Raw genomic sequence first — 15,098 nt, 5'->3', positions numbered from 1 at the left:
CCTAGTATTATTAATGAAGCCACACTGTGTTAATAGTTTACCAAGCAGTAATATCTTGAATTCTGCACTGGAATTGTCTCGTTTTCTGAGTACCAAAATAAAACCAAAAGGCAGGAGGTGAAGGACCCAGGAAACAACCACCACAAAAAGTTACCTGCCTTTTTATGTGAATGACAGCTCAAGCACAGAGGAGTCTGGATTGATTTTTTTTCACCTGGGTAGATTGTGTGTGTACACCTAAAGAAAAACATCAGGAGCTGCAAGAGTTCAGGTTATGCAACCATTTTGTGTGCTGTGATAAGAAAGTTTACAAGAACATTACAGATTTACAAGAACCCACCTCAGCATCCAAAATATGCAGCTGGTGCCACATGAGTAAATGGCAGAGTAACTTGGAAACTTCTTTTCATGGTTAGACTGTGAAAGCCTTTTAGTTCACGTGGTGGTTGGTGGTGTAAAGTCTGTCTTTTATTTGTGGGACACTCGGGAGGAAGTGTGGGAGAGACTTGGTAGATGGCCGTCAGTTGCTCAGTGATGAATAGCATAATTTAAAGCCTAGTGGAAATTCTTAGCATCCTGAGCACAGACTCGCCCAGGAATTGCCTTTCAGTGCTTTACAACACTTTGCACTGACCCTGTTAACTCTGGGACAGCTTGGCCTGAGGGAAGTTTCACATTTCTGAGCTGGTTTTCTTTTGCAGCCTAAATATCTGCGCCCCCTTTTGGATGGTTGGGTTCAGTGGCTCTCAATGTGTATAGTACCTGAAGGGTTTAGTGTTTTTTGTTTTTGCTTTTCTAGACAGGGTCCTGTCTCAATTATGTAAGCTCAGAGTGGGAGATACATGAAACAAGATACTTTCTCTGTCAGGACTTAGGAGGCTTTGACTTTCCAGTCAGATGTTTGGATTGGAGTAAGGGGTTTTTTTTTTGCTTGGTATAGCTAATCTAGAGAAAGAACTAGGTGTCCCCTTTTTTCAAGCTGGAAGTGTACAGAAACCTAGGGAGTAGCTGTGAAAAACTTAGACTTTGAAGATTATTTTTACAAAAATTACAAAGTTAGGGTTTTTATGAGTTATAACCCTTAATCTCTTTCGATTTTAACTGCTGTCTATACTAAAGCCCATTTATATGGATTTCATTTATTTGGTAAATTTTTTTTAATGCTTTTGCTAGAACTCCTAGCCAAGATTGAGACAGTGTTGGGGTTGTTCTCTTGCCCAGCTAGAAAAGACCAGTAAAAAAAGCAAGCATCTATTAAACTAGAGAAATCAGCTAACTTCAGTTTATTAGGCCTAGGGGGAGGAAAGAAAGGCCTGTGATGAAGGATTTTTTTTTTTTCCTTGAGATTCAAATAGCAAGTACACATCTGCTGTTCTCAGCTTCTGTGAATGTGTTTGGAGGGAGGTGATCCATATCACAGACACCAGCAGCAAGGGATCCAGCATGTGGAAGGCTTTTCTACTTCTCTCATGCAGAGAAGAAAGACCATAGCCACAGTTCCATCTGACACAAAGAAACTTGTGTAAATGTCTGTCCATTTATATGTGTGCACATAATGTGGATTAATTCATGGGGTGAAACTTGGTAAACTGATCAGATTTCAGATTTCAGTTGTGACAATGGAGAGCCCAGAAAGAAAACCTAGTAAGTGTGGCATCCTAGTTTGGAGTCAGATAAATAGGGCGATGGGGGGTGGATGGGAGGGACTGAGAATCCATATGAAGTTGTGACATAGGAAGGGAATAAGATGTTGGCACAAGGGGCAAAAAAAATGTCAGTACATAAGATTTGACAAGAGTCTAGAGCTGTACTGTTTAATATGGTAGCCATTAGTCACATGTGGTTATTTAAATTAAATAAAATTAAGAATTCAGTTCTTCAGTCACATTAACCATATTTCAAGGGCCCAAACAGTCACATGGGGCTAGTGGCTTCTAAACTGGAGGGCATAAATATAGAACATTTCCATCCTTGCAGAAAGTTCTACTGGACAGTTTGGAGCACAGATCAGCACACTTTTTCTGTAAAAGGCCAGATAGCAAATATTTTAGGCTTTCCTGGTCCTACAGTCTCTGTTAACATCTATTCAGCTCTGCTGTTACAGTGCAGATGAATCCATAGGTAATACATAAATGATGACTGGCTATGAGCCCTTAAAACTCTATTTGTGGACACTGAAATTTGAATTTCATATTAATTCTCACAACACAAAATATTCTTTTGATTGTTTTTCACCCATTTAAAAATGTAAAAAAAAAAAAAAAAAACACAAAAAAACCCACTCTTAGCTCATGGGACATACCAAAACAGGCAGTGAGTGTGTGACCCATAATTTTCCAATCCCTGGTCTAGAGGAATAGGAAGTCAAAACTTAAGAATCTTTGAGTGTACAGGATATCAGTCACTTGAAAATTTTTGGTGATTCTTCCAGGCTTGATAACTTTGGCTAAAAATTGAGGTTCACTGTAGGAGTGTTTATTTTCCTTTGTTCCCTATTTTTGCAGTCCTGTCATCTCCAATGATAGAGTCACATTCTTCAGTAAATGATGACTACTTGAATGTTAACCCTTAATTAAGTCACTTCCAAGTCTAAAACACCGAACCATACTCTTTCTCTGCCTGCTAAGTAGTTGATTCCTCATTTGTAACGTCGTCCAGTAAAGACTGGAAATGTCTTATCCCCAGGGATCAATTATGTCCTGCACTATACTGGAACAAGTTGAATTTTGGTGGGCCAAAGGGAGACTCTTCTTCCTCAGCTGTGTGTGTGTGTAGATGAAGAGTAAAGGGGTTTTATGACTTGGCTCTATCCCCAAGTCACACACTTATCTTGAATGGCACTGTTGAAGGATGCCTCAGGATAAGGGAAGAAAGGAAAGATAAAACTGCAGAGCTAAGATGGTCAAGGACACAAGAAGGACATAAGAGGGGCTAAGAATGGGGAGCTTTGAGAATTAAATTTCTGTTTGCTGTGGAAAGAGGTGGAAATTTTAGGGAAGAGGTCATGAAGTGTTTGTTTCACAAGCAAGAGGTGGGTGGGAGGGTTCGGGTAAACATTGCCTGAATGTCTACTATGTAGTAGTGCGCTGGGCAATAACAGATGAATGACAGATAAGGAAAGACAGAAGTTACAGTCGTTAGAAAAAAGAATGGTGGGTTGAAGAAGTACAAAATAGGACTTTTAGATAATAAAAAGCAAGATTTGGTAATATCCGATGGTGAGATGAGATCTAGAAAGATAAATGGGTACTTTAGAGAGGAAAACAAACGTTAATCCTAAAAAAAAAAAAGAAAAGAAAAGAAAAGAAAAAAAAAACCTGGAGAACAAAGGATAAAAAATTGGGGGGGGGGGGTGATACTTTGCTGAACCAAGGGATAAAATGGATGAAACCATTATGAGCTGTCCTAGCTCTTCTGTTCTTTGTGGATGTTCACGTTCAGATCCCTCACGGCCTTTTCCTCACCTCATGGTTGAAAGGTACATACGGAACTGGTGTCTTCTGTATTTAAAATATGATACTTCCTCCAGAGACCTCTCTGCGGGGAAGTCAGGTCCAGTGAGAGTTCTTTCCAGGAGGAGAGAGCGTTAGGTTCGAGCTCTCCAATCCAGGTTTCTTCGAGTTTCTCTATGTTTTAACCGGCTCGCCGGGTTTTCCAACATTCCCAGAGCTACGACTCTATAATCCGGGCTCCGTGTGACCGCGCATTCCGAGACCCAGGATTTGGCTCTTTCATCCAGGTTCCGGGTTTCCCCGGCGCTCTCCCGCTCCAGACTCCACAGCAGCCCGGAATCCGGATCCGAGGGCCCGGTAGTCCAGTGTCCGGGTCTTCGGGGCGGCCCTGGTTGTCCCGGATCGCGGCGGCGGCGGCGGCGGCGGTGGCGGCTGAGGGACCCGCGGCCCCGGACACAGCGGCACCGGCCGGGCGGGGCGGAGCGGCGCGGGGAGGGGGCGGAGAGCCGGAGCCAAGGCGGGGTGGGGTGGGGGGGAGGGGCCGCGGGAACGGATGGCGGCCTGGGCCCCGTAGCTGCGGCGGCTCTACGGCCCGGGGCCCCGGGCGGGCGGAGGTGGCGGCTCCCGGGACCGGCCGCGCGGTGAGTCCGGAGCTTTGTGTGGAGCCGGGGCTGGGGGAGGAGAGAGGCCGCGGCGCTGAGGGGGGCCGGGCTGAGGGGGCCGGGGGCAGCGGCGCCTGACGGAGGAAGTGGGGGTTGGGGGGCTGGGGCGGAGCGAGGGGAAGGTGTGTTGGGGGGGGGGTCGTTGCGTGGGTGGGGGAGGGGGCGTCGAGGGGCGCGGGGTGAAGTTCAAAGCGTGGCCGGGGTCGGTTCAGCCTGAGGGTAGGGGTGCCCAAGAGGGGATTAGGGTTTGACCGGGTTGTGGGGACAGGCCAGAGAGTTTCAGAGGCGAGTCTGGGTATCTCGAGGGGGCGCAGGGCGGCTGGGGCTAGTCAGAGTTAGGGGGGTTCAGGGCGAAGGGTTGGAAGCTAGACGTGTGCGCGGCCCTGAGAGGGGGGGGAGCAAGGTGGCTGGGAGTGTGCAGTAAGTAGGTTGTGGGTGTGTGCTCCTTCCAGTCTCAGGTCACATTTACTCCTGTCCTTTTCTTCAAGATGGAGGGATCCCTGGGCCTGGCCCTTAACTGCTCTCCATGTACCCCCGGGAGGATTTGTGACCCTGTCCTGTTTGGAAAAACCCATGCTGCCCTCTTTTCCCTTTATGTGTAATTACGGTTGGATCATCTCTGTGCTTTGCTCAGATTCTTCTTCCTCCCTCCGGGGTTGAGGAGGAGGAGACACATCTGACCAATTAATGTGTGTTTGTGAAACAGGCAGCAGCAAACAGTCATTTCAGCTTCTAGGAATTAGGCTCACACAGGGTGGAGAGATCAGAGCCCTTCAGGGGGAATATTTCTGAACAAATCACAGATGATTAAATTCTCTAAGAAACAGCTTCCTACCTAAATGAGAGTGGGAAAGATGGGGGAGAAAGCCTGTCTGTTTCCAGCCATGTGTCCAGAGCCCCAGGGGTTGAGGAGAGTCCCCAATCCCCCACAAGCCTCTCTTTTCTGTACTAGGCTTTGCTCTGCAGCCTTGAGTTAATTTCACCCCTGCTGCTTTGTCTTGGGGGAGGGAGTGCTGGTTTAGGCTGTTGTGAGGAGATGACTGTTCTGCTGCCACACACAATAGTCTGTGTCATTTTATCGGGAGTGCTACCCCAGGGCTGAGAACTGCTGCTGCAGAGATAAACCGGTCCCTCTCACCCGCCTATTGTGTACACAGTGAAGGTCATAGGTTCAAGTCTTGTCTGAGAGCTTTGGATATGCTCCATCTCCCAGGCTTCTCAGTGCCATTTTCTTCCTTTTCCAGACTGGGGCTTGCCATTGGAGGAGGCCAGACAGAAAGGCTCTTCTTTTTGAGTGAGGAACAATGCAGAGCTCATTGGCACACATTTTTCAGAAGAATAGGGGATGCCAGCCATGTTGTGCCTGCCTCTTTGGCTAGCCTGTACTAAGTTGTGGAGGAATAGTGTCTGGGAGACTTAATCCCCATGTTTGTGTCAGACCTTTAAGGAAGAAGACTCCAAGTGGAGGTTTTCACTCTTGTTTGAACCATCATATTTAATTCTTTTTATAGAGATGGGACACTCAACAATGATTTTTGTTTGTTTAGGAACACCACTAAAAACCTTTGCAAGGTTAAGACAGGAAGTCAAGGACCAAGTACCTGTTTAATGGTGACTTCCTGGTCAGTAATAATTGCACAACACAAAAGCCACAGAATTTGCCTATTTGGGCAGGGGCTGTAGAAACAAAACTTTCCTTTTAATCTTTATTTTAATTCTGATGAAAAGAGGTGACGTGCTCATTATGCAGAAAGGCCATATCTGCCTTTGCATTAGGGAGAAATTGGTCAAAGTGATGAACATAAAAATCGTTTGAGGTCTTGGGGGTAATTAATGAGAGAAGGATGAGAATGAGCTAGAAGAAACCCCATCCTTGTAAATATCTCCTAGAAATGCCCAGGTAGTGTTTAGGTACTATTAGTTGGGTAAGAAATCATTTGGGATTAGAAAGGAGGTTTCCTTTTAGGATATTAAAGAAAACTTTTCTTTAAGAAGAGTTTGGAAAGCAGATTCGTTGTGAGAGGGCAGTTATACACAATGCACTGTGTACACAATAGCCACCTATATCCTGTAGGTATTCTTGAATAGGAATTTTAGCCTTTGGTTTTGGGAGAGGTCTTTCTGAGGTGTTGAGTGTGACTGTGTTGTCTCCCTCATTCCTTTATTTCAGTGAGTTTCTGAAAATGATGACTTGCCACTTAGGTGTTGGGCTTTGTTGGGAGGGAACATGTTCTTGATGTCAAAACTCTTATTAAAGTCTTAGCTAGAGGTGTTGTCTGTCTTTAGGCTATTTCCAACAATCTGTCCTCAGCCTCTGAAGTCTCCGCTAATACCAGAGTCCCAAGCATTTTGCTCGTGGGTTGTGGACCTTCATTTTGAATCCTGTCAGGTGACAGTGAAGGCAGAAGCCTCATGTTAAATTTGCCCTGATTAGATGTAGTGGTTTCAGAGTTGGGCCCTTGGCACAAGGGGTCTTTATGAGTCTTCTGGTTGTGACCATCTTGCAGAGAGCACTTTGGTTTTCTTCGTAGAAAATGTTTTTCTTGTGAGAGATCTAGATGGCTGGGCAGATTAGTGCTTATTTTGTGTGAGGACATAGGAGCATAATTTTGGCTCCTGGTAGTAATTATGTTGCAATTAGCATATAGCAACTAAACGACTGGAACAGGATAATTTGTTGAGGGGTTTAGTGATTGCTCTGTCGAGTAGAAGTGCCACTCCTTATTTATTTGACTCGGAACGCTACTGCCTAGGCTTAGCCGTGGAGACTTAAGAAGTACAGGGATGATGTGTGAGCTCCAGAAGTTCTCCCTCTCATTACTGCCAGGTACCATAGCACTTTCCACTGCCACTTTCTTCTGCTACAAAGGTAGCTGAGCAATTGTTATTTCCCTTGTGGAAAACTAGTCATGGGTGGGAATACTGCCAGACAGATGGGGCCACTCTGAGATGAGGCAGCCTTATGTTGTGTGGCAAGTTTTCTTTTCAGCAGCTGAATTCTCACTTCTGCTTGATTTTGAAAAATCCGTTTCCTTATAAAACAAAGGACAACAACAAGAATAAAACCCCACCAAATACAAAATCACATAGTGTGCTAAATATGCCTTCGTGATATCTCTCATAAAAGTTGGCTGTGGCAGACAAAAATGAAGATCGGTGATGCTGATTGGCAGGTTCTGGGCCCACTAAGTGTCAGTGAAGGACTCTTTTCACTAGGGAACAGGTAATTCACTGAAGCACCTGCCTAGCTGGGCTTGTGGAATTGGCAGCAGCTGTGCAGCTGAAGAGGGATTATTGAGCAGGTGGTTAAAGAATCACATGCCACAGTGACAAGAAAATACTGGGTCTTCCGTGGTTTAGGTTCAGTTCGTATGTGTGAAATTGCTCTTTGTTTCACATTTCTTAATGCCTGATACAGGTTTGTTAGTGAGATGATAATGGAAAAGAGAAGAGATTCTTCTTTCTCTGTGTTTCTTTTTAGATTACTGAATAGCATGCCTTAGACATGGTCCTAGCCGGCCCTATTGTATTTCTGTGATTTCTGGCTTTATGCCCTATGAATGGGAAGGAAATAGTGGTAATTCAGTTTTCTAGTGCTTGTTTATTAGAGGGAAATGGGAAGGAGAAAATTCTTTGCTTTCAGTGTGGTGAAAAAGATTTAGTCCACTGGGAGGATACCCAGCAGGTTTTATGCAAAGGATATAATTGACTTTGTGTGGGTCCACCTGACATGCCTCACTCAAGAAATTTGCATGTGTTTTTATTTTGTGAATGTAAATCTCCACATGAAGTTTGCATCTCTTCAGTTGTCCTGTTCCATTTTAGTTTTTCCCAGTACCTTTATAATTCTTTCCTCTGGCATTGAGATTAACATCACTTGTTAGGATCAAATCACCCAGGGCCAAATCACGTTAAGGAAATACCTCAGCTACATATTTATCTTAAAAACAAGTATAGCATTTCCTCTAACTTGGAAGAGGACTTTCTATTTTTAGGCTTTTTGCATATTCCCTGGTTTTTCTTCTAGGTTATTATCATCATCTTCCATTAATATTTTTCTTTCACATCTTCATGCCACTCTAGTAGGCAGTGCCATACAACCTAAAATGTATAAGCAAGTAGTAACTCGGGTATTTATGTTCTGACTTTTTAATGCCTTCCAGTCATTTTCTGTGTTAGGTCAACAGGCTGTGTACTCATACTGAATCTCCGTCTTTTTCTTTCTCCCTCTCATTGAATTCACCAGGTATTAATTAACAGTTGATTGAAGGAAAATATGTGATGTTAACTGTTTTTGAAGTTCAGAAATCCCTTTTCCAAGTGGAGTGAAGGCTATGACCTATTTGCCAGAAAGACAGATTTAGATACATAGATCAATTGATTGATTTAGAGGAAAGGGAGGCAACATTATGACCCTGAGACAGGGCCAGTGGACCACTGAAAGACAGTGACATTTGCAATAATCTGCTTAAACCTAGTTTGTAACCTAGCTTTAAGTGGGAGCCTAACAGTTATTATATAGTATTCTCTTCTGGGAAAGAACTTAAACTTCTCTATTTGCCTATATGGAGCCGTCACAGTTGTCTGTTTGTTTTAAACTGTTCATAAACCACCATATACTTTCCTAGCATTTTCAGTAGTTTGCTTCCTCATGCTTTTTCCCCTCCCCCATCTCTCATCCTAGTTCCCTGCTCTGAAGACTTCTCCAGCAGCTTGGAAACACTCTAATTACTGTAGCTATTATAGTCACAACCCAGATCTTCCACCTCCTTCCCACTCACCCCTTTCTATCTTCCTTCCCCCTCCCCTTGCTCTAGCAGCAGGAGTTGAACTGCAGTCTCATGAGCACAGTCAGATCTATGAATGAGCTTTATATCTTGTCAAGGCAGAACTCCAGATCCAACAGGGCTGATTTTTCATGGTCCTCTTGCTGTTTGTTCTTGGATCAGAGTCCCAGAAATAAGAGATGGCAAATACCTATTAGGTCATATCTAGTCCATCACTCAGGAGCAAACCTCCGATCTTTCTCTTGTCTCTGTGAGAATTTTTTCCTTCTTTCTTTTGCAGGTGAGAGCTGTCTGATGCCAGGCAGGCTCTGAAACTGCCTTCTTTTTATTGTGCGCTCTGGTCATTATGGCCAGACTTTGCTCTCTCGGATTTTTATTCTTACACCGTTTTCAGGATTACTTGCTCCCAGCAATATCTCTACCCCCTCCAACTTCTGTCCTTTTTGATTGTTGGTACCACACTTATGGGTTCCTTTTGTGCCACCAGTTATCTGTACCAGAAGTTCTCATTTTTCAAACCGTTGCCACTAGGACCATGTGGCATTGTCTTAAGGAGGTACATTAAACAAGCACAGGACATACATGCTAGCAAGTAGTAATTAATAAAATGGTTTAGAAAACATGTGCAAGGTTGTGTATGCCCTTAATAAGAAACCCCTGTACTGTATCAACAAATAACTGCTGCTTTCTGTTTAATTCAGGGTACTTTCTGTTCTAACCCTTTTTCTCCTTACGTGGGTGAATTTTATTTTTTGTGGGTTAGTTATAGTTACAGTGGAGTTATTGTCTGATTTAAGAGTGTTACGTTTTCTTTGCTAATACAGCTTTTCAAAGCGTAGGGTATGGTGTCATACAACCCCGGTTCTCATCACTATTTTGCTTCTGACTAGCTGTGTGACCTTGTGCTAGTCACTCCACTGTTTTCACGGTCTTTATTTGTGAAATGAGTAAATTAAACAAGATCATCTCTTAAGGTTCCATTTAGCTGTAGAATTTTATGGTACTAAGATTGTGATGGAAGAACAGGACAAATTGCTTGACATAAGTGAGCAGTTCTTTTACTGTGTCAAAAATATAGTCAGTATACAAAAAGGCTAATGAGTACAGCCTTAGTTCCCTGGGGCTTGACCCTCACTCCTCTTTGATATGTTTGTAAAGCATATGGTGTGCGTTTTTTAATAGGCCATCTTCTTTTAGAGTGTCTTATACTTTAATTCTGCAGGTTCACCAGCTTGTCAAGTGTATTTTTTTCTAGTCTGCTCAAGCCATAGATGTAGGAATCAGAAAGCTGTAGAAAAAGAACCTCAGCTTGTGAGAAGGAAATTGCACCTCATAGGATTTGCCTAGATATCAAGAAAGTAATTTTATGCGTTAAGTCAGCAATCTAAGATTTTTAAATCTCTTATATCTGAAATCTTTGAGCCAAAGAGCCAGATTGGCTCGTTTGAGCCAAATGAGACTGATTGTGGAGGTGGGTTGGGTACTTTTCCATTTTTGACCAGTCACTAGAAAACTTGCTTTGAATTAACTTCTTGGGATTAAATATGGTTGCGCACTGTGTTTTGTTTGGAAAATAAAATGATGTGATTTTTCATGCCAAAAATGCTAAATTAATGACATTTGTTGAACTATGACTAACAAGGAAGATCCCTGAAATACCCTGAGGGACTGAGGGATTGAAAGCTGGTAGGTGATTGTGGGAACTTTGGAATTGACAGTAATATTAAGAAATCTTTGCTTTCAAGCAGTGTAAAGGAATAAAATTGCATAACCAAGTTAATTCTCCAAGTTAGGATTTTTATCAGCATTTCCTAGTTAATTCATGGATTTGGGACAATAGCAGCTATTGAGAGTTAAGAAGATGGTGGTCTTTTAGTCTTGTCTTTCTTTCTTTGTTAATATAACAACATTACATGTTTAATCTACCTTTGAACATTGGAAGAAGCATTCACTGTTTTTAAATTTGCACTTAAAACATTCATCAGTCTGTAACAGAAAAATTTGGTGGATGGAACTGTTATTTGTTTTGGACTCACAAAAAGTCTTGGGAGTGCTTTGCTTTGTTACCTGCCATCTTTAGCATATTACTAATTTTTAGGTAATGTAAAGGTTATTTTCGGAAGTGCTCCACTTGAATATGAGATTTTAGAAAGATTAGTATTAGGAATATAAGTGGTTTTTGTAGATGGGTTTTGTTTTGTTTTGTTTTTTAAGTGTCAGGTGATACATAGGTTATTGAATTGGAAAGTGGCCAAAGTATACACCATGCAACCCTTGGAAATGAAACTATACCATGAATGAAATCCAGATCCTGGCAGTTAGGCAACATTGCATGATTGGTACTGCATTGCATACTTGTACCTGTAGTTTCTTAGGCTGTAGTTCAGTCTTTGTAGGGGATGACAGCGGTGTTTGCTCTATTCTGTGTACAAAGTACAGCTAGTGGGCTTTTGGCATGTTATCAGCAATGTTTGTAGCAACACTCCTAGGTGGAGGAGACTGGGTTTTGTTGGGATGAACTTTCATTTATGCGAGCAGAAGTGGATGTTTAAGAATGTACTTTGTAAATTTCAGTTATGAATTCTGAGTGTTGATGTCAAACTCAGCATTTATCTTTGTTTTGGAACTGATGCTCCTAGAGCAGTCTTAAAGAGTGATGTCAGAAATGGAACTATAGGAAGAGAAATGAAATTGTGCAGCTTATAGAATATATAAATCTGAAAAGTATATAAGGAAGAAGGAAAGCTTTTTCTATGTGACATCTGCTTTTAAAAGTACCTCCAGTCTTTGATTTCTGTCTACCCTTTTTTCTCCTAAGCATTACACTTCTTCCAGTTGCCATGACACAAAATTTTGAACTCCTATTTAGTTCTTTTTCTTCCTGGCTATCTCATCTAATCATTCACCAAATTTGGATTATTCTAGCTATCTTGCCATTTATTTAGCTTTGCTTTTTCACCTGACCTAGTTCAGGCCTTCATCTGTATGTTATTGCAGTAACCTCATGGTTATTGCCTCTTTCTGTATTCTGTAGTACAGACTGCTGCAAGATTATTATAATGTTTTATTTATTCACTTAACTGTCAACCCAGACATGGTCTCTGACCAACAATCAACTGATAAAAGTATGATTATGAACTAAAGTGCTCTGAATGGAAAGATTTTGGTTCTAGAAGAGTATATAATAAGGAACCCCAGTGTAGTTGGGTTTTTTTTTCAGTTTAATATGTATATTTTTAGTAATCTCTGCACCCAATGTGGGGCTCCAACTTACAACCCCAAAATCAAGAGTCACATGCTTCTCCAACTGAGCCAGCCAGGTGTCCCAGTTGTTTGGTTTGTTTGTTTTTTTAGATTTTATTTTTAAATAAACTCTGTACCCAGCATGGTGCTCCAGCTCACAACCCTGAGATCAAGAGTCACATGCTTTACCAACTGAGCCAGCCAGGCATCCCCCCAGTGTAGATTTATATAATCTTTTTAAAAAATTTTTTAATTTTTTTAAATTAAAAAAAAAAAATTTTTTTTTAACTTTTATTTATTTTTGAGACAGAGAGAGACAGAGCATGAACGGGGGAGGGGCAGAGAGAGAGGGAGACACAGAATCGGAAGCAGGCTCCAGCCTCCAAGCCATCAGCCCAGAGCCTGACGTGGGGCTCGAACTCACGGACCGCGAGATTGTGACGTGAGTGGAAGTCGGACGCTCAACCGACTGAGCCACTCAGGTGCCCCTATATAGTCTTTATCATTTCACTTCTTGCTGAAAAACCTTTAATGGCTCCTTGTTGCCTACATAGGCCAGAACTCCACATCCTTTATAATCTGACGAACCTTGGCCTTTCTCACCCTTACTTCATTTATTTCTTACTCTGTTCACAGCTATTCTTTCAGCTTACTTTGTGTTTTTCATTCTCAACACCCTGTTTCTTTTTTTCTTTTCTTTTCTGTTGGAATGACCTTCCCAGGTCCAAAGCATTCAACTCCAAATCAGACCCTTCTTCAACCTGCCCCAAAATTTCATCTCCTTCCTGAAGCCTTTCTTAATGCTTTTCTTCCCACCCAATTATCTCCAGAATTGATTTCATCTTCCTCTGTATCTCCCAAACTCTTTGCTAGGATTTTTGTTACAGTACTTTATCACACATTGTCTTTAATTATAGTTATTTGTGAATATATTTTTTTCCTCCCTCATTCTTAGCTGCCTAAAACACCTCTGTCTCCTCTGTTCCTCATGGATTCTATCTAGCCCAATGCTTTGAATATAACTTCATGCTTAATTAATGCTTGCTGAATTGAATTGGAATTTGATTTTTGAAAACAGAAACTTCTTGTAGTTTTTTTTTTTTTTCAGGCCTCCTTTTACACTAAGGTGACTTTCATTCAACGCATTTTATCCTAAACTGAATAACCTGAATAACCTAGGAACAAGGCAGACTATGAAAGCTTTCAGAAATCCTTCAGACTCAAGGACAAGCATTTGTTGCTTTTACTTCCTGCAGCAATACTGTGGTTCCATACATCCTAGCTGATGGAAGACTTTGGGGAGGGGAAGGAGTAGTACATGCAGGTGGAAGCAGTGTAGGTCAGACATGGGAACCAGATTGGTTCTGGTAGAGGGAATATAGGTACTGTTGGGCCCTCTGGCTGTTGTTGACCTCTGGGACGTCTTTTTTAGTTTTTCTTATTTATTTCTCTCATTCCATAAATATTTATTGGATTCCTAGTGTAAGGTGAGAGAGGTTGGGAGTGCTATAGCTTTAAGTAAGATGGTCTTTGAGAAGTGTGGTGCTGGTGTGTTACTGGTTGTTAGGCACTTCACTGAGGTTGTTGAATGCTGTTCTGCCCCGCAGAAAGAGAGAGGCAGTGTCTGCAATTGTTCCAAAGAGTCCAGCTGACATAGAGGGGGAAATAGCTACTCTTTATGTTCTTTTCTCCTGGCTGCTCCTCTGGCTGGCATTCCTGGAAGTTAATCATGGTGAAAATTGCAGTCAGTCATGTCTGGAAGACACCAGGGGTAGAACTGGAGCCCTGTAGCCACTTCCCTGAGGGGTGGGATTTACCCTTCTGCTGACTGGGTCTTGGATGCCTAGAGTACTGGGTGAGGTAGGCCTCTGAGTCATCTCCTTTCTCAAGGGAAGAAGCCCAATATCATGACCTTTCTTGTGAGGCCTCAGCAAAATAAGCTTTCAAGGAGCATGCACTCTGCTCCCAGCTTAAAAATTGAATTTTCAGGTTTGTGGTATTTTGACTTCCTCTCACCACATTGTTAACTGTGTTCTGTCTCAATACCTAATGCATTAGCCTGAGGATGAAGATGCTCTCTTGTTTGACTTGTGTATTGTAAGTTTTCTTATAATTCCCTTTCTTGTCCTTTCTTACCCCTTCTATTTTATTATTTTTCCTGTTACGTCTTTCCTTTGCTTACACAAAGCTGATAGGAAACAGAAATGCCTTAGGTCAGACTGCCACTTTGATAATTGGCTGGAAGCTAGAATTCCTACCTAATATACAAGAAATGGAATGTCTTATTTCTATCCTTGGGTTATATAGAACGCAGCTTGTGGACATCAAGCTCTCAGCTGGTTATACTATATTGCTATTTGAGATAGCTGAGGTGCATGGTACCTGAACGCTATTTTTAGTTATTTATACATAAGCTTGTGCAGTTGCAGTGCACATGGAGACCTGTTTGCTATTCCATAAAATGTGCTCTCTTTGATATATAATTTTAGAATAAAGGTTCTTAATGAACTCAGGGCCATGCTAAGAAGAATCTGTTACCTTTGGGCAGATGGTTCTAATGTTAGGTAGACTCCTAAGCACATTTCACATAGCTTTTCTCTGAATTTGCTGTATATCAAACTTGAAATCATAGATTTTTCACTACATGTATTAAATGATACAATAATACAATACTGATACTGTGAACTTAAAGGCTGGCAGTTGTTAATTCAAGTGTATGTTGTTTTTTTCTTTTAGTGGTTGAAAGGATCTCCATTTAATTGACCAAGTTGTATTGCTTAGTTAGTTAAAAATACCTTAACATAGCTTAGGTTGCTGGTGAAAACTGTTTTTTTTTTAGTAGTAATGTTTCTGTGGTTTGTATTAGTTGGCCCTTCCAATCCTAGCAGAGTTAGAAATCCTGGCAGTGTGAATTTCAGATGCTTTCCATAACACTATCTGACAGAGGGAGAAGT

The 15,098-nt window shown here is 41.9% G+C and overlaps 2 protein-coding genes across 2 annotated transcripts in view; one reads left to right on the top strand and one right to left on the bottom strand.

The window, feature by feature from the left end:
* Nucleotides 1-3,669: 3,669 nt before the first annotated feature.
* LOC122468007 (vegetative cell wall protein gp1-like) lies at nt 3,670-4,689 on the bottom strand. The gene is made up of 2 exons (XM_043554509.1): nt 4,584-4,689; nt 3,670-4,439 (listed from the first exon to the last, which is right to left on the bottom strand). The coding sequence occupies exons 1-2, from the start codon at nt 4,687-4,689 to the stop codon at nt 3,670-3,672; spliced, it is 876 nt and encodes a 291-aa protein (XP_043410444.1).
* Nucleotides 3,976-15,098, top strand: part of ZNF609 (zinc finger protein 609) — a 211,479-nt gene continuing 200,356 nt past the window's right edge. Inside the window, exon 1 of the mRNA XM_043555183.1 lies at nt 3,976-4,093. The gene's annotated coding sequence lies outside the window, so the exon portion shown is untranslated. The remainder of the gene's footprint in view (nt 4,094-15,098) is intronic.

The sequence above is a fragment of the Prionailurus bengalensis genome, chromosome B3, assembly GCF_016509475.1.
Source record: "Prionailurus bengalensis isolate Pbe53 chromosome B3, Fcat_Pben_1.1_paternal_pri, whole genome shotgun sequence".
NCBI classification, from domain to species: Eukaryota; Metazoa; Chordata; class Mammalia; order Carnivora; family Felidae; genus Prionailurus; species Prionailurus bengalensis.
Note: the sequence above shows the minus strand (reverse complement) of the source record. Positions and strands in the feature narration are given on the sequence as shown.